Genomic DNA, 26357 nt, shown 5'->3' with positions numbered 1-26357 from the left:
GAGCGGGCCGGGCAGGAGAGGCAGTTCTGCCTTTCCCCGCGGCTGCCCTCCTCCCCAGCGACGGCCCTGGTGCCTCTGTCCTGCTCGCCCGGGCTCCGGGCGTCCTCATCCGTTCGCCCCTTTCTCTGGAAGCCTGCAGAAAGAGTTGGACATCTGCCCTCCTCTAACCGCCCCGGAGTCGGAGGCAGGGAGGTTTGGTGCCCCGCGCCTCCCTCCCCGCGGGGGCTCCACGAGCGGCGCCGAGCCCGCTTCCAGCGCGCCTCCTTCGCCCTCAGCCCCCTTCCTCGTGAATATTCACGCCTCCCCTCGCAGTGACGTCGCAGCAGTCCCGCGGTGAAAGCCGGCGAGCGGCTCCGGTCCCGCCACTAAAGCCTGCGAGGGACTGAGCGGCAGCGGCAGCCATCCTCAGAGCCGCGGCACGCGCCGCGCCTGCTGTTTCGCTCCCGCCGCCCTCCTGTCCACGAGCCGGCCGGCCGGCCGGTGGGAGGGAGCGCCGTCGCGAGCAGCCCGACGGGTCGGAGGAAGGACTCGGCCGCGGTCGGGGGCCGAAGAGCCCCTCGCTAAGCAAGCCCGTCCCGGGGCCCCGCGAGGATGCAGCCGCGTGGGGAGTGGGCGCTGCTCCTGCTGGGGGTCGGCAGCCTCCTCGCCGCCAAAGGTAGGGCAAGTCTCTCCCCCCCGCCCCCCGCGGCCGGGGAGGCAGGCGGGCGGGTGGGTGCGGGCCGCGCAGGTGCGAGGGGCGCCGCCTGGTTTGCGAAGGGGCCCCCCTGAAGGCGGCGGCAGGAAGAGGTGGCGGGTTTGTTGTGTCTGGCGGGCTGGGGCGTTGCGTGCGTGAGGAGGCGCCGCGGAGCCACAGCGAGCCGTTCCGGGGTCCTCCGCTCGCTCGCTCGCCTCGGCCGTCTGGGGGCGTCCACCCGCCGGGGCGCGCCCTCAGCCGCGGCGGAGCAGGGGTCGGGAACGCCCCCGCCCGACCGCGCGAGGGGTGGGGGGAGAGAGAAAAGGGACCCCCGCGCTGCAAGCGAGCCCGAGGGACCCCGGGGCTCCGAAAGTTGGAGGCGTGCTGCGCGCGCGGCGCTGCCGGGGTGGGGTCCGTTCGCGCCTGCGGAGGCGAAGCGTCTCGAGCGCGTCTCGCCTTGGAGGCTCGCGGCGGCGGCACGAGCATCCTCGGCTGAGCGCCGGGCGGCCGGGGGCTGCGCGCTCGCGCCCGAAGGAGGTGGAAGGGGACGAGCAGGAAGCCGCGGTGGGGCGACGGCGGGTGGCTCGCCTTTCACAGCTTAATCTGTGGGGCGGTCTCGCGCGGCGGCTCCGTGGCCTGACCCTGGGCGAGGGGAAGCCGGCGCGCCTACCGACGCGCACGCGCGCACCCACGTACGGCAACACACCAGGCACTTGTTGCTTCGCACAAACACCCTTTTGGGCATCCGTCACAAATAAGGGGGGGGGGGTTCGTGTTTAATTTTAACGGGGATCGTCCGCACGGTTGAGGAGTTCAAATCCCATTTTGGGATTCACAGTCGTCCTCGGCTCGAGAAACCTATTAAGGCATTTCGTCTAAACCTGGATGGCAGTTGCTTCGAAAGGAGGCAATGCCAGAGTAGAATAAACTGGTTAGGAATAATAGTCCCCGTAGCGTTGTTTGATCCCCACTGGTTTTCAGTAGTCCCTCTATGATGAAACACAGTGTTTAATGTTTTGATTCTCTGCGTTAACAACTTCTGCTTTAAACACAACCAGTTTTGCTGTAGAGCAGCTGCGGTTTAACTTGACCTCTGTGGTTTCCGTTGGCTCCTAACAATTAATTGTTTTCGCGTTCCTAGACTGTCTTCCGTTATCTTACACAAGGATGCCTAGGGTATAGTTCTAAGCAGACGTGGCAACAGCTTTTATTGTTGGACTGCTTTGAGAATTGTCCTGATTCCTCATCAAAAATAAATTGTTAGGTTTGGAGAGTGAGAGTTGTATTTTATCACTGTTTGTATACATTCAAGATAGTAACTTGATCACAATTTGTTTCATGGGAATTAGGAATGTTATACTTTGAGAACCACTCAAACTATGCATTGTTTGACTACAAGGCACAAAGGGACATGAGACAGATGAAAAGGACATCAGTATGTCAACTTGCCTCACGCTTTCTGAAAAGGTGTGCAGCTTGATTGCATTGTTAACCAGAGTGAGATCAAGTGTACACTGAAGTTTTGGTACTAGGTAATTTGCCACCTCTGATATAATTGTTCCACAGCATATTCTTTTAGCTCATACTTGTTTGTTATTGTTCATAGTATTCAGAAAGTGTTGTACCTTAAACAGGGTGGTACATCTGAATTCTTTCAAGAGTTCCACATTCTACTTTACCACTGGAGGGCTGCAAAGTGCATTCTTAGGTTTCAACAGTTTGACACAATGTTTAATGCTTAATATGAAAAGACATCTTAAACATTATAGGAAGAGGGGAAATGGATTTCAGCAAAAGTGTTAAGGCTTCATTCTGCTGTAAAACACTTTACATATTTCTTTCCAGATGGCAACCTTTACTTTTTCTAGTGTGCATGGCTTTTTGTTTCTGTCCATAAATAAGAAAACTATGCATAAGAATTTTGCATTCCCCCCCCCCGTTTGTTTCTTCATAAGGGGTGGCGGTGGTTTGCTTTTTTAAAAAGTTAGCTATAAACAAAAAGTTGAAATCCACCATGATAAATACACTTACTACAGTATTTCATTGGAATTTACTTCCATGAGATTTGTTTGGGATTAGGTTATAAATCTATCTACCTGGAGGCTTGAAACATGATATTCTGGTTTGAGGTCTTTAAACGTGCTTTACTTGGGCTTAACTAAAGACGATAGCTGAAAAATCTGGTTCTGAGTTTGTTTATATTTGATACTCTTGATTCTACTGTGTTCTTCTTTGATCTTGAAGATGCTACTTTTGTCAGTAATAAGGAGAAGGAGCTAAGGAGCAACTCCTGTCTGGGCTTCCTCTATTGGCTGTTAAAAAGAACTGTCTAATAGAACCACAATAAAGGTTCTGTGCACAAGCAGATGTGGATACAGAACATCATAAAGCTGTAAGGATGGAAGAATAATCTTGGCATTATGTTTCTGAAGTGGGCTTTGTATGTTCTGATGCGGCTTTTACAAATATATGTATTTACATGGCATTTCATAAACTCATCCCTGCCTCAAGGAACTTACAGTTTATGTAATAATAAACAATCTCATTTCCATCCCATCCTAATAATTCTGTATGTATGACCCTTGACATTGGAATACTTGTGAAACCTTCTGCAGAAGGACACTAATCTAAAATTATTATGGTTGACATCACTCACAAGCTGTTATCACTGAAGAATGCTTAATAATGGGCATTGAATGTGTTAAGTAGATCTTGGTAATGTAATAGCCAACATATCAGATGGTATGATTTATTCAAATGATACCTCCAAATCATTAGCTAATTTACGAGTGAATGTGGGTTCAATATAATAAAATCCATTGAATGTCTTGTGCAGATTCAAACACTATGCTGTAATACCGTTAATATTGAACATTATTTCAGCCAAGGAACTATTGGTTCGTATACATAAATTACCTTCATTACTGTATTCCTACCCATAAAAATGTTGAAGACATTGATGTTTGTAATACTTCAGAATTCTGGAAAGTGAAGTTGCTGCATTTTATGGCATGCATTTGGGAACAGAGGTGAAACCAGTGCCGACTTTTTTTTTCCATAGCAGAGATGTGTGACCTTGCACCAGGAGTCTGATTCTCTGCTTTGAACATTGTGCCCCCTCCCCAAAAAAACCCTCCTGGTGGGAACTGAAGAATGTTAGAGCACTCTGATATGATGTGTCAGAGCCCAAGGCAGTTGAAAAAAAAATATATATATATCAAATGCCGAAGAAAATATTTTAGATAAACTCTTAATTCAGTTCTTTTGTATTATGCCCTTGCTCTCCCTTAGTGCATAATTCAAGGTTGGTTGGATAGTAACCTCTGTTTTGCCTTATTTGCCCCAAAGAGATACTAAATTGGAGAAGGTTATTCAATTTTAAAGGAAGTATAATCCTTGTAGTAATGAGATCTGGTTTAGCTGAAAAGCAGCCACTGATTCCCACCCCCCCTAGTTTTTTACTTGTTATTTCTTAATGTGATTTTTATAATCCTTGTCATGCAAACTGTTAAAATAGCAACATGAGGACAACCATGTTTGTTTAGGTTGGATAGTGAATGGACTGAGCTGAAAAATAGTGTTCTTGCACTAGTGAAAACCTTTCTTAGACCCTTAGCATGATTTTGCATATAAAAGTTGACTGAAATAAATGTCCAACTTACTTCATTTTAATAGTTGAATTGATACTTTGGCATCTATTTTGGAACTGTTGCCCAAGACAGGTTTAAATAGTGTAAGGCTGTTGTGGAGTCCTAAATTGGAATAACAGTCTTCCAGCGCAGTAGAAACTAGTAGTTTGGATCGGAAGTTGCTCTTTCTTAAATAGAAGACTTTCTGCAAGGAATTGTCTGTGATTTCTTTCTACAGATTATCTATTCAAGCTGCAGCCAACTTCATTGCATCCTACTGTATTGCCAAAGATATCCCATACCTCAGAAACACTTTTTTGGGTGGTGCAAGGGATAAACAGACAATGGGGGAGGTGGGAAAGATCTACACTACATGTAGACCTACACTCATGGATCTTTGGCTCCAGCTCCATTCTCTTAAAAATCCGAAGAGCATTACTGGACATGACTTTACAGCTCACTCAAAAAAATAATGCCATACTGGATATTAGATCAAACAGGTTATGGCTTGTCTCAGCAGATGAGACAAGGCAAGATATGATTTTACAGTGCCTTCATCAAACATGGATGGGCAAGATTAATTTTTTGTTTTGCAAATGTATGTGTGTATATTATGTGCCATCAAGTTGCAACTGACTTGTGGTTACTCCAGAAAGCAGCTTTCAAGACAAGTGGGACACAGAACTGGCTTGCCATTGACTTCCTCTGCACTGCAGTACTGACCCTGCTTTGCTTCTAAGATCTGATGAGATCAGACTAGGGCTGCCAGGTGGTGGCTGGAGATCTCCTGCTATTACAACTGATCTCCAGGCGACAGAGGTCAGTTCCTCTGGAGCAAATGGCTGCTTTGGAAGATAGCCTCTATGGCATTATACCCCATTGAAGTCCCTTCCCTCCCCAAACCCTACCCTCCTTAGGATCCATCCCCAAAATCTCCAGGTATTTTCCAACCCAGAGCTGGCAACTCTAGATCAGATGATACAATGCTGCTTTCCCTCCCTGGCAAATGTATGGGCTCATTTGGTGCTAGGCCTTTGATCCTGGCCTTAAGATCTAGGCAATGGGGATTTATTGGGATTCATTAATAGTACTGTGTTTGACACAGGTGGGCTGTTGTTGAAGACCTGTTCAAATTTGGAGCTAGTGAACATGTGGCCTTAGAGAAACTTGATACACCTGAGAAGTATGTAGGACTATTTTTTGGACTATGGTGCCTTTGAGATTTTGCTCCCTTATTCATTTTCTCTTTTATGGCTTTACCTGTGCATGACATAAAGAAGGCAGTTACAATGTTAACGTAGTTAAGTATAACTTGTGTAAGTAAAGTGACATCAAGGGGCTTTCAAGGCAAGTGAGTAGGTGGTTTGCCATTGCCTTCCTCTGCAGAGTCTTCCTTGGTGGTCTCCTTTCCTAGTACCAATCCTGCTTTGCTTCCAAGATCTGATGAGATTGGACTATACCATGCCACCTTCTTTCCCAAAGTATAGCATCCACTTCATTGTCTCAGAATGATCAAAATGGTCAAATATCAATTATCATATCTCTTGCCCAACTTCTCAGTAGGCAAGGGAGGGAAAGCAGTGTAGAGAAATAGAATGGTTTCAGCTGATAAATTATAATTCCTGTCAGTGTTTTTTAGAAGGAGCTATGGTACTGGTGGCTCTGTCCTTCTCTACAAGCAGAAATTGTAGTGAAACTCTATTTACTGTACCATTTATTAGCTGCCTCCAGGAAGTACAGATATAGATGAAAGTAGTAGTATTTGTTGCAAAACAGTCATATAGCCAGTTTCTCATACAATATCATTGTATAGTCTGGTATGTAAGACCACACACCTGACACTTGCCTTGATTTTAACTTCATTTGCATGAATTGGTTTTAGGTTTGGAGAAAGGATGTAGATTTGTAGGGTAGCTGAAAAAATCAGGACAGAAAACAGATGGAGCAGCATGATGGCTCAATCTGTGAGCACTGGTATACAGAATCTAGTGTGATAATTAGTATTCTGGGAACAGAGAATGGAGCTTTTTCATCAAGAGTGGTGATACACTCTAGTTAAGAAGAGTTAATTTTCCTGGTCGAGGCCAGAGATTGGGAGATCATATCCCAGTCTTCAGCTCAGAATACTGGGATATGTTGCCAGTTTGGGGAGATGCTAATGCTTTATGCCCCACTTTGGTTTCTTCTCAATGTCAAACTCAATTTAAGTAAACACACTAAGATTCAACCATAAACTGTATGTCAAGTGGCTGAAAACACACAGCTCTGTGTACTGGTTGCTTGAATGGCATGCTTGCACAACATTTGAAATTACCACACTTAAAAATAAATGATGCAATTTGTATGTTTTTTTTAAAGATGGGAATTGTTTCCTGAAAAATCATAACATATTTCCACAGAAGGTAGCTAAAAGTTCAACTGAGCATCTCCCATTTGGGGGTAATTTGTCATTGTCATACCAGCATTGGTTATATCATGCAATTGCATTCCTTCCTATATAAATGGACACTGCAAAAAGTGCTTTCCAGTGCAATTCTAAACACTGTTTAATATATGCTTAATCTTCCATGCTATCCTACAGCGCTTAAGAGTCATACTTGTAATCTTCTATCAGTCACACCTGTGTTGCCTGTTGCAATAATTACAGCAGCAGATCTATTTTTCCTCCTTTGGTAATTAAATGCTGAGAGGAGTTCCTGCCCAAAGGTAAGCAGGGAAAGAAGTGTGTGCATAATCTGTCTTGTCTGAATTCCACCTCCCTAAAAATAATAATCTGTAAAATGCTGGAGTGGGGAGAACAGTGTCAGTTAAGGAAAAAGTGCTATAACTTCAAAAGGATCCAATGTACACCTTCAGTGCTGTAAAACATTTGCCAGGCTGCTGTCCAGGAATCTTGGATTTTTGGGTGTAGATTTATGCAACACTGTAATAATCAGTATGAAGCTTTGGTTCTTGTAGGTTATCCGGGCTGTGTAACCGTGGTCTTGGAATTTTCTTTCCTGACGTTTCGCCAGCAACTGTGGCAGGCATCTTCAGAGGATTAACACTGAAGGACAGTGTCTCTCAGTGTCAAGTGTGTAGGAAGAGTAATATATAGTCAGAAAGGGGGTTGGGTTTGAGCTGAGTACCTCAAACCCAACCCCCTTTCTGACTATATATTACTCTTCCTACACACTTGACACTGAGAGACACTGTCCTTCAGTGTTAATCCTCTGAAGATGCCTGCCACAGTTGCTGGCGAAACGTTAGGAAAGAAAATTCCAAGACCACGGTTACACAGCCCGGATAACCTACAAGAACCAATGAACTCTGACCGTGAAAGCCTTCGACAATAGTATGAAGCTTCATTGCTAATTGTTTTATAGGGCTCAAAATGTATAAATGTGAAAGTATCTCTCTTTAATGAAACCATTGTATAGAATGAAGATGTATTTTCTTGCTTAGGGCAGGGGGAGGAGGGAAAGGAGAGGAGAGACCTTCTGGATTCTATTCAGTGGGATTCTGAACAGTGGCAGTGCTTCCTAATTTTTGATGGTCTTTGCATAATCCAAAAGACACACAATACGCCAGTTCAAAAGTGCTGGTAGTCATGGTGTGTTAACATAAGGGAACTTAGAGTTATTATATTGAATTGGTGTAATTTCTAATTTAGTGCTCTTTCATTAGATTGTTACGTTCATTTTAATTTATGTTCTATGCTGTACAGTTACTTTAATGTATGCAGTTGATTTTGTAAATAGATTTTTGTTTTGGTCTTGTGAATCTGCACAGTTTACTACATAGGGAAAATGTGATAATTAGATTTTTCCCACCTTGGCTACTGATGAATCTGTCAATGCCCTGACCGCTGACTGGAATAGGGAGATGGGCCAGGCTGTTGACACAATCACCCCTAAGCACCCTCACCCCTGGATAGATCCAAGCAGACTTTCTGGTTCATGGGGGAACTGATGGTGATGTAATAGGAGGGTTGATATGGGAGGGACAATGGCTTGCACACCCCTAATGGAAAACGTGGAGTGAGACTGATTGAACACATCATAGAGCCCATATTAGAGCCTCTTCTGTGGTGGTGGTGGTGATGGCAAAAAAGGCAGTATTTCTCTGTCTGCACTTAATTGTCCATCTGAGGTGTTTTGTGTGGTTTGGTGACTTTTACATGATAGCCCCAAGGAAGTGGACTCTGACCCTGCTGTGATCAATTTGTTACTTACTTTGAAGACAAAATTGTCCAGATTTGCTCTAGGTTAGATACTGATGTAGATGGATAGTTAAATTATTATTTTTTTGGCATCTGCTTGTCTGGATTTGTATGGACACTTTTCCAGCTTGTGGATTCAGAGGATGTGGACAGAATCCTTGGAGAGGCAAGGCCTACCACCTGTGTTCTCAACCCTTGCCCTTCCTGCCTGATAAAAGTCATGGGGGTGGAGCTGGCTGAATGGGTAAGGGGAGTGATAAATACTTCCTTGAGATTGGGAGTTATGCGAACCATGCTCAAGGAGACAGTTATTAGACCTGTTCTGAAGAAACCCTCCCTGAGCCCTACAATGCTGAAAAACTTTGGGCTAGTCTACAGTCTTCCATTCTTGGACAAGGTGCTACAGTAGGTGGTTGCTTCAGAGGTTCTTGGAAGAGACTGATTTTCTAGACTGATTTCAATCTAGTTTCAGGCTGGGATTTGGAACAAAGAGTGTTTTGGTTGCCTTGGTTGATGACCTCTGTCAAGAACTAGATAGGGGGAATGTGACCCTGCTAGCTCTGCTGGATCTCTCAGTGGGCTTTAATACCATTGACCATAGTACCCTACTGAGCTGCCTTTCAGTGCTGGGACTAAGGGGCACTGTGTTACGGTGATTCGAGTCCTATCTGAGGGTTGGTCTCAGAAGGTAGTGTTGGGGTATTCCTGCTCTGCCCCATGGCTATTGGCCTGTGGGGCTCCGCAGGGTTCCATCTTACTCTCCATGCTATTTAATATCTATATGAAGTCACTGGGAGAGGTCATCAGAAGGTTTGGGTCACCAATCTGAGGATGATACCCAGATCTGTCTTTCTTTTCCACATAATTCTGAGCATGCTGTTGATGTTCTGAACTAGTTCTGGGAGTCAATGAGCTGGATGAAGGTGAAACTTAACCCTGTCAGGACAGAGGTTTTCTAGGTCAGTAGAAAGGCAGATGATGGACGAGATCTCTCTTGGATGGGGTTATACTCCCCTTGAAAAGCCAGTTCCGCAGCTTAGGAGTGCTCCTTGACACAGCAGTCAGCTGAGAAAACCTGCTGTAGCTGCTGTGGCTCAGAGTGCATTTGCCCACCTCTGGCTGGTGTGCAAACTGGGTTAATTCCTGAATCAGTTCTTGTAGGTTATCCGGGCTGTGTGACTGTGGTCTTGGCATTTTCTTTCCTGACGTTTCGCCAGCAGCTGTGGCTGGCATCTTCAGAGGAGTAACACTGAAGGACAGTGTCTCTCAGTGTCAAGTGTAGGAAGAGTAATATATAGTCAGAAGGGGGTTGGGTTTGAGCTGAGTATTAATACTGCAAAGTATTAAAGGTAATGTGCTAATCATTGTCCTGTAAGTATCAAGATAATGTGCTAATAAGGGTGTGGTATGTTAACGTGGAACCATTGTATCCTGAACATACCACACCCTCATTAGCACATTATCTTGATACTTACAGGACAATGATTAGCACATTACCTTTAATACTTAGCAGGACAATGACTCAGCTCAAACCCAACCCCCCTTCTGACTATATATTACTCTTCCTACACACTTGACACTGAGAGACACTGTCCTTCAGTGTTACTCCTCTGAAGATGCCAGCCACAGCTGCTGGCGAAATGTCAGGAAAGAAAATACCAAGACCACGGTCACACAGCCCGGATAACCTACAAGAACCGATGAACTCTGACCGTGAAAGCCTTCGACAATATTTTAATTCCTGAATCATACAGAACTAGCCACAGTGATCCATGCCTTAGTTATATATAGTCTGGACTACTGCAATATGTTCTACTTGTGGCTACCCTTGAAGAGTGTTCAGAACCTGCGGCTAGTGCAGAATGCTGCAGTTAGAATTCTGGTTGGAGCCAGCTATTGGAGGCATATGTCCCCGAATACGACAAATTAAACTGGCTATCGATCCACTCCTGAGCCCAATTCAAAGTGTTGGTCTTGTCCTTTAAATCCCTACAAGACTTGGGACCAGGGTATCTGAAGGACCATCTTCTCATTTATGTTCCTGCCTGGGGATGAAGATCACAGGGAGGCCCTCCAAACTGACCCTCCTATCAAAGAAGCTCTTTTGGTGGGCATGTGAGTGGCAGCCCCACAATTATGGAACAACCTTCCCAGGGAGATGTGCCTGGCCCCCTCATTTTCCATCTTCAGGAGGCATTTGAAGACAATTCTATTTAGGACTGCATTTAAATAATTTATTTTTTTATTTATTGGAGTCCTAGTTGAGATTTTAAATTGTGGTCTTTTAAAAATAATGTTTTATTTACATTGTAAGCCTGCCTTGAGTTCCACAAAGTAGAAAGCATGACTGAGAATTCATTCACAAAGCCTTTTGAGTCTGTGAAGTCTACCTGAGATGGTTCTATCCCCTCACTTCTAAACATGCACACTGCTACAGATTCAGAAGGTCACAGGGAGCCTCTAACACTGCAGTCAGGTGATCACTGAGCTCAATTCAGTTCATCTGTTTATACTAAAACACATTGTGCTGAATTAAATAATAGCACTGAAATTATTTTGGTGACATGTTTTTTTTAACCATCTGTATACTGAGATAAGTAAGTGCCAATCTCACAAGGCTTTTGTATAAACTGAAGTACAGTCTGCTTGTTATAGTGTGATTCTCAATTGTATTTCTGGATCTAATAGTGAAATCATACCAGTTGCAATTTAAGGGCATGCTGCCTGTCTTTGTCCCAGACCAATGAACCCAATTTAAGTGCAAGTACGGGTCTCTTTGAGAGCCAGCATGGTGTAGTGGTTAAGAGTGGCGGACTCTAATCTGGAGAACTGGGTTTGAATCACCCTCCTCCACATATGAAGCCTGCTGGGTGACCTTGGGCCAGTCACAGTTCTTTTCCACCTACCTCACAGGATGCCTGATGTGGGAAGAGGAAGGTATTGCGATTGTAAGCTACTTTGAGACTCCTTAAGGTAGAGAAAAGGCAGGTACAAAAACCAACTCTTCTCCTTCTCCTCTTTGCAGTTGCAATTAAACAGAGTAGAAACAAGCTATGCAACAAAATTAAGCCCACGTTAGCATAAATTGATGGAAGATTCGAGGCAGTGTGTTGGGCTGGCCGTATGAGAGAGACAACTGAAGGCTAACAACACGAGCCACATTTATTTGAAGCATTCTGTATTTTTTTAAGTCTACATGTTGAAAAAGCAATATGAGATGTTTTTAAAGCAAATGTTCCACATATACGTTTCTAAGTAAAAAATGATCTGGGGAAAAAAAAGAAACTTGTTGAGACACCAACTCTTCATTGTGTCAGCAAGACTCTGATACTCTTTTGGTAAACGAAATGGTGGCTTCAAAATACATATAAGCAGAACAACTTAAGAGGGCTTGCAGAAAAGGTTGATTTAATATCCTGTACTGAGCTTTTCAGAAATACTGCCAGAGTTAAATATAGGGCAGAAGCCAGTGATATTTATGAGGCAGCTGAATAGCAATCTTATTTAGAGTAGGGCTTTTAAAGAAGACAGAGTTAACATATCCTAGCAACTGAAATTGAATAGCGACATACCTAACACAGTTCCCAATCTAAGAAAGAGGAAATAAATTTTAAAGGTCTTTGTTAACATCCCCTAGTTCTTCCATTCTGTGCTAAAATATAAAAGCATCGCTAAAACTACCTGACATACGCTAGGATGTTTATGGAAGTCTGTATTGTTTAAATGGTTTGTTAATGCTGATGGTGAAAGTCTGTCACATTAGGAATTATTTAGTATAGAAAGGGGTATATAGTACTATACATGACTCTTCCCACTCCCACACTCTCCTTTCTTAAAACTCTGACATACTCCTAACATAAAAAAACAACTTTGTGATGTGGATGAAAGTTCTTACAATAAACTACAAAAGGGATACCACACTGTTTGAGATGTTTCATATAATCCTTCTTAGATTCTTTTACAGTGAGTTTTTAAATTAAGAATTTTCTCTCTCAGTTTAAACAGAACAGGTGTATGGATTTTTTTTAATGCAAGGATTAGAGTGCAGTTGTTCAGTAGCTCTACTGCTTTTAGAAAATTGACCTTACCCTGAAAGTTTATTACAGTCTTTCAAAACAATTGATCATAGAATTGGTTCACAGCGTCTTGTGGTCATTACTGATGATCTTATATTGAATCCAGCATTGTTGCATCCTGGGTTAGGTTGTCTCAGCTAGAGGATTATTATATGGAAACTCTGTGGGGTTTTCAAGGCAAGAGACATTCGGAAGTAGTTTGCCATTGCCTGCCTCCACACCATGACCCTGGTATTCCTTGGAGGTCTCCCATTATTTTAATTTGTCAGTTGGATGTGTTCTACAGTAAGTCTAAGATCTCTTGGTTTGTTTGCAGAATAAACAGAGCTGACAACATAACCTGGGATAATCAAAGGGCCATATGATCTCTGCCATCTCTGTGTGTTGTGTCCAAAGAGGGGGTGTTCAGCCTGAAGCTGGTCCATATCTGCCCCTTCCTTGGGCTGCCCCCCCCCATTCTGCATCAGGCCCCTGGTGTGAGCATAGACTGGCTCTCCCTTCGTGCCAACCAGTAGCCCCTTCGTTTGAAGGGGGAGGTGGTGCGGCCTTTCTTTCTTTCCCCCTGTTCTTAGACCGAGGTCTTGAACAATAAAACAATAAAACTTAAATAAGACTCATCTCTAAAAACACCTCCCTTCATCTCTTCTCTGCAGCCTTCAAAAAACGAGCAACGAAATAGGTCCACTGAGGATCGGAGTCCTCTAAGAGGAACTGAACCTTTTGCACCCAAGTTGCTCGAGAAGATGTGGACCATTTGTTAAAACATGGCATAATCCATTTTAGCCAAAGTTGGTATACATAATGACAGTGCAAAAGGATATGTACCAAGGAGTCCACTGACTGAAGAGGGCAGGGACACAGCTGGTCTGAAAAAGGAATCTTTAGCATATGGCCCAGCAAAACCATTGAAAAAGGGGAGTGGCCTTTCTGTAGAATAATTTTTGGCATATGTAAGATTGTTTTTTAAAAAACAACAACTTTGAATGGCATTATTTTTGCATCGTATTGGCAAAACACAGATTTTTTTCTGTGACTTTTAAAAAATGGAAACAATATTTGGGTTTTTACTCTTTTTGTTATATGTTCCTCCCTATATATTCCTCCCCATATAAAGACATGTATGTCCTAAGGATATATCCTGATTCAATTATCTACTTTAGGCTGACATTTTCTTTAGCTGTCCACTCTCTCCATGAAAATATCCTTCGTTAACCCATCTAATACCTTGTATTTCATGTAAGCCAATTAGTCTTTTTTTTTTTTTTGTAATGGTGGGATATAAATCTTACAAATAAATAAATGGTTGTTTTCAGAAAGCACTGAAAGATCTTTGTTCAAGCACACATTAGTTGATGTGGGGCATAATCTGCCCTCTCCCTGTCCCTTCCCTGCAAGTGGATCAGCATAGGTTTCAACAGAGTTATTTTCTTGCCTGGAATGGCTAGCCCTTGGCTATGCTGGCCATTTTTGAGGAGAAATGTCCTGTATACACTTCTGGTAACCCTATCCAGATATCTCCACCCTAGAAATCTTGCCCACAATTTAATCTTTAATTTCAGGTCAGAGTCCTTTGGAAGCAAGAGATACCCAGATGTGGTATCATGTTCAGATAATGTTTTTTCCTTATTTGGTCTGGTCTGAATATGTGTGTTTTTTAAACATTTGTATTTGTTTCCATTGGTTCTGGAAGGAATGAAATTCTCTGGGCAGTGTTCTCCTCACTCAAGCAATTGCCTATACCACTCAAGGGATTGTTTGGGAGATTTATGATAGACAAAGCCTAATTAAAAACAGCAAATATTTTGTTGATTACAGCCACTACCTTAGAAGACTCACTAACGTTCTTAGAGTATTAGTATTCCCTCTGTCTCTTGTTTATTGTTGTGTGAGTTCTTTTTTGAAAACAAACACTGGAATGCTTGGGTGGAAATCTCTCTCTGCGTGTAGACTATGCTAAGTGACTGGCAGATGCTCAGTGGTGATGTGGGTGCATTCCACTCAGTCAGTGCAAGAAGAATATAATCTTTGATTTGTGCATATTACGACTAGTAGACCAATGTTAAGCGCATACACAAACTACACTAGAACTAACATAAATGAAGAGTTTGGGAAGGGACGGACATGGAAAAGAGAACCTCACATTCAGGCTTTCTAAATTTTGCACATGCACTGCTGGCTAGTCACAAATAGCAACTCAGTCATGTAGCAGATGTTCCAAGCAAAGCAAGTTACAGATTTCAGAATCCTTATTAAATGTGCAGTGAGTCTGAGTTGCTATCATACTGGGAGCAAAGGGAGATTTCATCACTATAGTTTATACAGGCAGTTGACTTTCAAGGCTTTCCTAGTGCCAGTGAGATGGATCACTGGTTGATGGAAAGTGAAAACTGAGCACGGAAATGTCAACTGGGACATTCCTGTTTGTCAGGAATATTGGCAAGCTCTTCCAGCTGGGTGACATCCCTGTTGTACACACTGGCATACTCTTCCAGGTGAATGACATCCTTGTCATGCACATATCTACTAAGATCTCTCTCCCTACTTTCCCTTCTGCCACTTAGAAAAATGAAACCAAACAGTAATGTGCCAGAATAACAGCAAGGTTGAAATGTTTCTCATCCCCCCCCTCATTTGATGGTCATATACTATTCTGTTCTGAATAGCATTAATGAAAGGGCTATGGTTTGGGTAATATTAAGGTCTGATTGAATATATTCATAGTATATAGGAGGCCCAACCTGGCCTACAACATGTTGGCATTTAAATTGAGAGATGGGCATGCTGGAGAGGAGGAGAGAAGCTCTATACACAGCTCTGTATGTCAGTACTTTGTCATGGGTATAGCCATGTTTGTGGGGGGATGGATTGCACCTTCAGCTTTATTTAACTGTGACTAAATAATTCCATTATAAATTAAAATATATTTGTACCATGAGTTGAAACTGGCAGTTGGTGTAGGTAACATTCTATAATTATGCAAATAAATACAGACTAACTAAGAATGTCTGCGAAATCTGTAAAGTGGATGCCACACTGGAACATGGAAATGATGCATTTATTCCAGTATTTTCATCAATCAGTCATAAATTCTGCAGCCCGGATTTGCCAAAAAGCCATAAGTGTGACCTTGCTTAATGGTAGATTAATATAATGCCCGTATTCATTTTGGTTGTCATTAAGAGAGTAAATTGTGACCAGATGGTTAATACAATTTTCACAAGAAAGAATGCAAACCAGAAAAGGGTAAACTTACTTCAGTGAATTTAAACCAGCAGGATTTGATGAAATTCACTCCAGGCGAAGTCTCAAAGCAATTAGATATTCTAACTGAGAAATCATGAGTAGCATATGAAGTCCGAAAATGACTGTAGAAGGAAACTTGGTGCTTTGTGTTTGTTTAAGGAAAAGATAATCCAGAATAATTTGTCCTATTTCAATACGTTATAAAGCAATTTCTGGAGTCAGCTTCTGAGCACATAGAATCCCTTAAACAATAAGGCAATATACATTTGTTTAGAAAAAGTCTGTCAAAATGTAATTTCCCCCCAGCCACAACTAAACAATGCAAATGAAGCAAAGCAGATGGACCTATGGTTGCCAACCTCTCGGAATTACAACTGATCTCAAGATGACAGAGATCGGTTCCCTTGGATAAAATGGCTGCTTCAAAGGGTGGACTCTATGGCATTATACTCTGTTACGTTCCTGACCCTCCTGAAATCCTGCCCTCCCTAGGTTCCACTCCCAAATCACCAAGAATTCCCCAACTTGGATTTGCATATCCTAATTGGAGCCCAATGTACAATGAACACTGGAGGTAGGAGATTTAGCATTAGAAGGAGCCAAAGTACTAGGACTGCCAGTATATTTGGTTAAAAAGTTAAACTTAAAACATTGAAAACATGGAACTCTTCAATAGTCGTCATACATTTTAACGCATTTCATTTTGGACAAAATTAGTTGCATTAAAAATAAAAAAATCCTATGTTATGTTGCATACGTCTATGGTATATTCCATAATTATAATTAATGCTGTAGATTGTCTTTACACTTTGAGTAAAGCATTGTCTTAAAAAGCATTACACTAATTACAAAAGAAGAAATAGCTGATGAGATTTTTTTTCTCTGTGGTTCTCTGTGGTTCTAGTGCAACAAAGGAACAGCTTCAGAGCCTGGCATTCTGCTGTACCTTTTGTAACAGTGCAGTCCTTTAGCAAAATCCTACAGCATCCTTGTCGCTTCCGGGTTTACCCCAGAAGGGACATTATTGTGCCACGTGTTGCCGTGTGCATGTGTGGATCATTCCTCCCTTTAGCTAGCATGCTTCCCTGCTCACCAGCCAGCTGAGGGGCAGTAGGCAAGCTTGTTAATTGGCAGGCAATTGTCTGCCATTAACAAGCATCTGGCAACTCTAGCTCCTATCTGCAATCTGAAGTGGTACAGTCCAGGAACATATTATACCCTCAGTGAGATTTAGGACTTAGATGGAGCCTGTCAGCATTAAACTCAAAGTCTGTTGAATCGATTTGTTGACATTCTCAAAACAATTCAAATAGATTGGGGTTAGCTTCCTTTTGCAGAAGCTGAGTATACTTTCCTCAGCATGAATTTTGTTTGCTTTCATTCTCTTTCTGTGTGTGTGCTTAGCAATTCTTTCACTTCATTAAAACAGAGTACATTTTCTGAATATTTCCTAGCAGTCATCTGGACAAGCAGATTATTTCTGCTGACATGGACTTTGTGCTTCCTGCTGCAAAGCAAAAACACACACAGCAGGTCATGTTCAGCTGGAATATGTAGTTAATCCAATTCCTTTAGCTCCTATGTAAGATGTACATAATTTCTACATCACACTTAAAAGATTCAGATGGGTACAGTTAATCCTTGGATCAAATGCTTTGTTAAAACTGAAGCTATGAGCTAACACTCAAAATTAAATATGAAGGCATTGATTTCTCAAGATAATGATGTTGTTCCCTTTATCATTACTCTGCTTTCATATGACCAGAAAATCCTATTTGTCCAAAAAGTCTGACATAGAGAATCACAGCCCATTCCTGAGCTTTCAGCTGCTGGGGATGGCATGGCTGAGGCGCCGTTTCCCTGCCACCAAAAGGTTAAAAAAGGGGCTTTTCACCTCATAGAGAGCAGTGATGCTGTGCCTACTAAAAAGCAGTCGCAGCAACGCCATTCTTGACACTGGCATTCTGGGCCAAACGGGGACAGGAAGCTGCCTACAGGCAGCTCCACCCCGGGCATGCCCCCCGGAATGCCGGCACAGGGATTTGCACTGGTGGGACACCAGCGGAAGGCCCAGCTGGTATCTCACCGCCGGCATTGGGGCCACTCATCAGAACATAAGAACGGCCCTGCTGGATCAGACCAAGGCCCATCAAGTCCAGCAGTCTGTTCATATAGTGGCCAACCAGGTGCCTCTAGGAAGCCACAAACAAGACGACTGCAGCAGCACCATCCTGCCTGTGTTCCACCGCTCCCAAAATAATAGGCATGCTCCTCTGATACTAGAGAGAATAAGTATGCAGCATGACTAGTATCCATTCTAACTAATAGCCATGAATACCTCTCTCCTCCATGACATATGCCACTCATGGTGGCATAAGTAGCTCTGGCACCAGCGTGGGGGCCCCAATGCTGGCACAGCCCCTTCCTGGCCTCCTGAGGACTTTTGTCCTCAGAGGTCAGGAATGGGCTGTCAGTGTTATTATTTGGCCCAATATCAGACAACAATTACTACAAAAAAAATTCATATTTACATTATCATGACAATTCTAATCAACTATATTACTAAACACAACATTTTGAAGTGTTACAGAACTTATAAAATATTGCAGTTATACCAGACACATAAACTTAGCTGTCTGGACAAGAAGTCATAAAATGGTTTCCAGTTCTTAGTAATTGTTGACTTTTTAATTTTCCTCTCATTAACCAGGCAGTCTCAGTTAGCTTAGATAATTTTGCTGTTAGCCACATCTTTTGCATGCAGGATTTTATATTTAAGTATCCACTACTCTTCCAGCTCCTTGCAATCAATATTTTAGCTCCAGTTAGGCAATCTAAAACCATACTTCTATAAATTGGTGGAATAAATTTCAGTAGAAAAAGATATTTTTGTGCTGAATTGAGCCTGTCTATCAAAAAAGAAAACACAGCACTGTGGCCAAGGTGATTAAATGTACTATGCTAATATAAAGTCATATACATGCATAAGAACAAAAGGTATGAACAACATACAAATGCAGCTGTTGTATAAATTCAAATCCCATAAAATAACAAGAAGCCAAATGTAATGGTGTTAAGGGGACAAATATTAATTAGAAACAGTGCAGCAATCATATGACAGCTGGAATTGCATGCCCTTTTTTGTACGTGCTGCACTGTTTCTACTTAATATTTGTCCCCTTAACGCCATTACATTTGGCTTGTTATTTTGTGGGATTTGAATTTATATAACAGCTGCATTTGTATGTTACTGCTCATAACTTGTTATTCTTACGCCTGTATATGCTTTATGTTAGCATAGTACATTTAATCAACTTGGCCACAGTGCTGTGTTTTTTTTGATAGGAATAAATTTCAGAGCAGACCCTGAGAAGAATGTGGTTTTGGGAGGAAAGGAAGCTCACAAATGTGATGCCATAGAGTCCACCCTTTAAAGCTGCCATTTTCTCCTGGGGACTGGATCTCTGTAGCAAATAATGGTGTTGATTTGATGGAATTTCATTCAATTTTGTTAAGTACCACACTTCATACTACTTTCAAACAAAATTTCTACAACACCAGTAGGCAGTAGGGTTGCCAGGTCCCTCTTCACAGCTGGTGGAAGGTTTTTGGGGTGGAGCCTGGGGAGGGGAGGGAGTTCAATGCCACAGAATCCAATTGTTAAAGTGGCCATTTTCTCCAGGTGAACTGATCTCTATTGCCTGGAGATCAGTTATAATAGCATGAGATCTCCAGCTAGTACCTGGCAACCCTAGTAAGCAGGCAGTTATCAGTAGGGCTGTCGATTCGGTTCCATCCGAACCGCAAAACCGCCAAACTCCCCTGTTCGGCGGTTTTGCGGTTCGGATGGAGCTGAACTGCATAATGGTGGGAAACCGCGGTCCCGAACTCGGCAAGTTCGGGGGACCGCAGAAAATTTTTGGCAGGTTCAGGATCCCCCGAACCTGCCTTTTCCCGCCTTTAAAGATCACCTTCCTTCCCCCCCCCCAATCTCCCGGGCGATCCTGGCGCCGGGATCGCCTTCCCTCCCCACCAATTTCCGCCCCGATCTCTGTGGAGCAGTTTAAAGGCCCCCCGCCCGCCTTCCCGGGGCTCCTGAGAAAGCAGGCGGAGACTCTTTGAACTGCTCCGCGCTGCCAGCCCTGGCAGCATGGAGCAGTTTAAAGAGCCACCCGCCCGCTTTCCTGGGAGCCCCGGGAAGGCGGGCGGGGGGCTCTTTAAACTGATCGTGGAGCTGTTTAAAGAGCCACCCGCCCGCTTTCCTGGGAGCCCCGGAAGGCGGGCGGGTGGCTCTTTAAACTGATCCCCACTGCCAGCTTTATTCGGCCGAATTTATTCGGGAACGTGGAATTCCAAGCCGAATTCCATGAATCCGAATAGTGGGAGCTTGGCATTTCCCGAATAAAAACGGGATGAATTTTGCTGAATCTGAATTTTCCCGAATTTTTTTTCCCAACAGCCCCAGTTATCAGGGCACTTACTGCAGCAGCACCATTGAGCAATGGGGCCAGTCAAGCAAGCCCGCAGTAAATAAAGAGCTCAGCTCTGTATTTTGGAGCAGGCAGCATCTTTTTATGTTGAAGCTCTTTTGCCCCATTGTAGTGGAGCCGGACCCTGTCAGAAAGTTATAGAATAGGACAGCAAAGACAGGAAGCACCAAACTATAGATTATTTAAATTTATGATGTTTGGTTTTCCTTTTGGGATTAATGTATATAATTGGGATTAATGCATGTATTTCTACAAATTTGGTTGGGGGATATAGCTATATAGCATAGCTTCTGTGCTATAGAAGCAAAAAAATTTTATTGGTATTTGTACATCTCAAACCATTCCCACATGTACCAGATACATTTTTGAAGTAAGGTGGAACAGTAAGCTACTTAATCTACTATTCTCATGCTTTTTAGAGTTAGAGCAATTTTGTAATCATTTTAACTCTTCTCTTAAACTGAAGGATTTTTTCATGGAACTATCTATACATTGCACACTAGTATTGCATTATACACTTGCATTTTGTACTATAATTTAGTTGAATTTTGAGGTAAAGTAAAGGTCTAATAATGCTTAATTTTCTGCTTACAGTAAACACAAGATGTAGACATAAATTTGTAGCATAAACAACAGCCATATGTTTACATTTCTAAAGGGAACAGTGTTTTGTTGGCATCCAGGCTACAAGTATTAAAAGGCGTTTCTCATTTTCTGTTTACTTTTTTCTCTCTATGTGACCTATAGTATTGTATTCACAATACTATTTTAGCTGTTATTCACATCAATACGAATTTCCTCAGAAGGGTCATCATCTACTCTCCCTTGAAGAGTCAAGATAAGTGCCCCTATTCAATTTGATTCAGATGTTTCATTCTTCTTGAAACACTCTGATGACTCATCCAACCTTTAAAACTCCTGAAGAAATTGTGCAGTTGCAAATACTACCTATCTTTTGTTAGGCAGTGAACAAGAACAAGCAAATGGGTGGGGGGGTGACCATTCTAGGGAGGAAAATTAAAAAGGAAACTAAGATCTCATCTACGTCCAGGAAGTTCTGACTATAGAGTTCTCAGTGGTTCTTAGAGCTACCTCGAAGTGACAAGAGTAGCTCTGGGACTGGCCAGAAATTCGATGGAATACCTTGTATGTCTTTTGTGACGTTGTAAGGGGGCTTGTTTTGGTATTTTGTCCCGCACATATTTTTTTTCCCTTTTCACACATTAACATAGCAGCAATTCTTGGTTTGTCACTGAGTGTCCAGTGAACATCTGGGCTGACAAATGTGTGCTTTGTGTGTTTTTCAAACATCTGTTTTGTCATATTCATACTGAGCAAAGTTTTAAGCATATAATTTAAAAATAATATGTGAGAAGAAATAAAATGCAGCAAAAGTTGGAATATATAACTTGAGATAGAGATAGCATCTTGGATAGATGAAGAATAGAAGACTATAATTAATTGGCTAGAGCAGTTGTTATAATGTATTATAGTAGTAATCACAATAAAAATAAATTTAAACATGTTGAATACATGAAAAATGGATTTGACATCTGATTTTTCCCCCTTCAAACCTTCCTTTCATGGAAGCTTTTGCTGCTTAATTTGTTGCTTGTTGGAGTTTTAGTGTATATTGTATATGGTTTAAAATGTTATTGGCATGTATATTTTTAATTTTTAACTTTGATATAGTTTAGTAGTATTTTAGAAGCAGCATGTGTGTGAGTAAAGTGCCGACAAGTCACAGTTGACTTATGGCAACCCCAGCAAGGGGCTTTCAAGGCAAGTGAGAAGCAGAGGTGGTTTGCTGTTGCCTTCTTCTGCAGAGTCTTCCTTGGAGGTCTCTCTTCCAAGTTCCGATCCTGCTTAGCTTCCAAGATCTGAGGAGACTGGGCTATACCATGCTGCTCTTCCCTCCATAAGCAGCATACAGACAAAGAATTATCAGGCCTGACATTTTCCTTGAAGGTGTGCAGAATGCAAGAGAACAATTTCCAAGGTGGAACAATTACTGTTAGTAATAAATCCAAGTATGATAGTACTAAATGTGCATACAAATTCTAGTTAATGTACTGCTACATTAGTTCTATTACTGAATTTCCAGGGAGATTTAAATGTTTGATTATCAGTTCCTGATTTCATTTGTAATGTATGGTTTGTTTCTTTGTTCAATTTGATCAATGTAAATGGTAGAAGGATGCTGCTGGCAAATTATAGAATGTATCATGTTGAAGGATGTGCAGATGAATTGAGCCCTTGATGGTATGGCTAATGCTATTGAATCCAATGATGGTGTTTCCTGTTTAGATAAATAGGACAGAATTGGCACCAAGTATGTATGGGCGCTTTGCTGGGTAGTCCCTGTATTTGTGTTTTCATCCATCCATTGTTGCTATTGAATAATTATTTCAGGTAGGGGGGCTGTCTGCAAGTGAGGATTATGCTACCTCCTGTCTCAGAAGGAAAATTCTCTTCCAGGAGATGTTGTCGATCCCTCATTATATGTTGTAGGGGTTTCACATGTGAGTTGCAGGTGATATTTTGTTTCTTCTGTTGAGTTTGCCCTATGGAAGTTGATTCCTACATACCTGCCGAGCACTGTGAATGGTTCTTTTCACTTTTCCAGTTATTTTATTTTTAGGGTCTGTCCTTGTTTGAAGGCCAGGTGCAGATGAAGTTGTACCTTGAGGCTTGTCTGTAGATTGTGTTATGTCTTGGATAGTAGTGGGAAGCATGCAGGTAAATTGTCAGATTCTGGGACTCCGTTGCCTCTCAGGAATCATCAACTTTACTCCAGACGTTAGCAGAGAGTTAAAGTAGAATTTATTTGAAAGGAAGGGTACAGTAATCTAGGACACACAACGTTACAATGGCGCAAAATCATTTGGAGGGCATTCTTATAGAGTACACAAGCTAGAAATGTTTATAAATAAAAAGCTTTGAAATGCAAAACATTAGAGGTTCCCCAACACCAAGAGAGAGAATTCACACCTTAAGATCAGAGCAGGATTACAATCAGGAAGTCACTTTGAAATGGAGATTTCTCGAGCCTTTGGCCATTGCCCCTTCCTTCCTTCCCACGGGAAGGAGAGGTGAAAAGAAAGTCACCTTGCTATCCAGGGTTTGATTGCATGCCCTTGCTGACACTCCGCCTCCCCAAAGCCCCCCCCCCCAGATTTCCTGGTTTGCCAGGATAATGGCGATGGAAATCCGCTACAAGGGTGGGAGCCTGTATGTGAACAGCGGACACCCACTCATCGTGACTGGAATTTAAATGTTTCCAACGCACAAGATATTCCAGTCGCCCCCTCTGCCTCCGAAAATCGAGCACTTTGGAGATTTCAAAGTGCCGTTCGCCCTGCACCATGATGGGAGTTGCCGCTTCGGGTTCGGGGTGCCATTCTGGTGCTTGTAGAAAAGGTTTTAGCAGACTCACGTGAAACACCGGGTGCACCCCTTGTAAGGATTTGGGTAGATCCAACTCTACCGTAACCTCATTGATAACTCGGGAGATAGGGAACGGACCCACGAACCGTTGGCTCAATTTTTTGCACGGGCGTAAAGACCTGAGATTCTTGGTGGAGAGATACACCTTCTCTCCGACCCTCAATTCCCACTGAGGTGCTCTGTGTTTGTCTGCTTGTATTTTGTACCTGTCTTTAGCCTGTTCCAGGTTTTTTACAAGCCAGGGCCAAGTGTTCCTCACTGTGTGAGCCCATTTAGACACCTCGGGGGGATCGCCTTCTGGTGGGGTAGGTACAGCCCCTAAGGGTCCAAAATCCATCCCATAAACCGCTTTGAATGGGCTTACCCCGGTTGCAGAGTGTACCGAGTTATTGTAGGCATATTCTGCCAGTGGCAGCAGATCAATCCAATTGTCTTGGTGATAATTAACAAAACAACGCAAATAACATTCCATCACCGCATTAACCCTTTCGGTCTGCCCATCCGTCTGGGGGTGATAGGCAGATTACAAAGCCAACTGCACTCCTACAAGCCCTAAGAATGCTTTCCAGAACTTAGACACGAACACCGAGCCCCTATCCGAGACCACCTTCCTCGGAAATCCGTGTAGTTTAAATATGGCATGTATGAATAAGCGAGCCAGTTTGTGAGCAGATGGCATCCCTTCGCACGGCACGAGATGAACTTGCTTAGAGAAAAGATCCGTGATTACCCACAGAACAGTCTTCCCCTGACTGGACGGGAGGTCGGTTATGAAGTCCATCCCAAGCACTTGCCAGGGTGCCTCAGGAGTTTCTAGGGGCTTTAGTAATCCCGGGGGCTTTCCCATCAAACGTTTACTAGTTGCGCACACAGGGCAGGATTTGATAAACACCTCGATGTCTTGGCGCATTCCAGGCCACCAAAACTGTCTTCTTATTAGGTGCAAGGATTTAGCAAACCCAAAATGTCCCCCTATAGTTGAACTGTGGCTCCGTTCCAATATTTCCTGCCTCAGTTCCCTGGGCACGTATTGTTTGTTCTTACAGATACCGTTTTTGTCCGTCACCTGGGATGGGATAGATTCTTCCTCCCGCTCCCGCTGAAGAGCCTCCCCCCACTTTTTCTTGACTACCTCCGGGAGGCTTTCTGGAACTGCCCAGAGGCGGGGAATGGCAGCATCCGACCCCGGCAAGGAGGTGGGTACCGGCCCTTCAGCCTGGTCCCCTCGCTCTATTTGGGAGATTTCCCCCCCCCTCCCCAGAGGTTGTGGTCGGAAGTTCTCCGGGGACTGCTGGGGATGAGGAGGCGGGAGCGACCACCTCTCGAGGGGGACTCGAACTCGAGTCTTGTGCCGCCGCGCGGCTTTGTGCTCTGGTCAGAACTCCTGCACTATTCCCCTCTGGAGTCAAACCCAGGTGTTCCCGTGTGAAAAGAGAACCCACCGGCCGCTCAACCTGACACTCATATTGCGGCATGCGAGACAGTCCGTCTGCTAAGCAGTTTTCTTTCCCAGGCATGTGTTTGATGGTAAAGTGAAACTTAGAGAAAAAGGTCGCCCAACGCACTTGTTTGGCGGACAGCTTCCACTGACCCAAAATCGATTCGAGGTTACGGTGATCTGTCCAAACCACAAAGGGCTCGGCCGCCCCTTCCAGGAACTGTCGCCAAACCGTGAGTGCATGTTTAATTGCCATGGCCTCCTTTTCCCCAATCGGCCAGTTGAGTTCAGGGCCAGAGAACTTCTTAGAAAAATATGCGCAGGGTCTAAGTCTCCCTTGGTCATCCCTCTGAAGGAGTGCGCCTCCCATCGCCTTGTCTGAGGCATCCACCTGTAAGGTGAATGGCCTGGAACAATCTGGGTGTGCCAGCACGGGTTCAGAGGTAAAGCGCTCCTTAAGAGTTTCAAAAGCCGCCTGACACCTGGCGGTCCAAGGCACCTGGTATTGTGCAAAGGTAGCCTCTTGCCCCTTCCCTTTGGTTTTAAGCAAATCAGTAATTGGCAAAGCTATCTGAGCGAAATCCTGAATAAAACTTCTATAAAAGTTAGCAAACCCCAAAAACTGCTGAACCTGTTTGCGAGTTCTGGGAGGTTCCCATTCTAATACTGCCTGCACCTTCTCCGGATCCATGATTAACCCCTGGGGAGATATCACATAACCTAGAAACGACAACTGGTCCTGATTGAATGCACATTTTGATAACTTAGCATACAAATGATTATCCCTTAAACGACGCAACACCTCCCGCACCAATTCACTGTGCTCTGCGGGATCCTTGGAGTAAATAAGGAGATCGTCTAAATAAACTACCACGCTGTTAAATAGGAGATCGTGGAGGATCTCACTAATTAACTGCATGAAGCACGATGCCCCCCCGACAGACCGAATGGCATGACTAAAAATTCAAACAAACCATAACAACAAGAAAAGGCCGTCTTAGCTTCATCCCCCTCCTTAATCCGGACCCTGTAGTAGGCTTCCACCAGGTCAATTTTCGAGAAAACACAACCCTCCTGCAACGCACTCAGGAGGTCCGGGATTAAGGGAAGGGGGTAGGCATTAGTTTCAGTAATCGCGTTAAGCCCCCTATAGTCTACAC

General features: G+C 43.4%; 1 protein-coding gene across 1 annotated transcript in view; it reads left to right on the top strand.

Moving 5' to 3' along the window:
* Nucleotides 1–567: 567 nt before the first annotated feature.
* CLSTN2 (calsyntenin 2) overlaps nucleotides 568–26357 on the top strand; it is a 451209-nt gene continuing 425419 nt past the window's right edge. Inside the window, exon 1 of the mRNA XM_056849471.1 lies at nucleotides 568–655. Within this exon, the coding sequence (XP_056705449.1) occupies nucleotides 592–655 (64 nt within the window). The 5' untranslated portion in view covers nucleotides 568–591. The remainder of the gene's footprint in view (nucleotides 656–26357) is intronic.

This window comes from Euleptes europaea, chromosome 5 (assembly GCF_029931775.1).
Source record: "Euleptes europaea isolate rEulEur1 chromosome 5, rEulEur1.hap1, whole genome shotgun sequence".
NCBI lineage: Eukaryota > Metazoa > Chordata > Lepidosauria > Squamata > Sphaerodactylidae > Euleptes > Euleptes europaea.
Note: the sequence above shows the minus strand (reverse complement) of the source record. Positions and strands in the feature narration are given on the sequence as shown.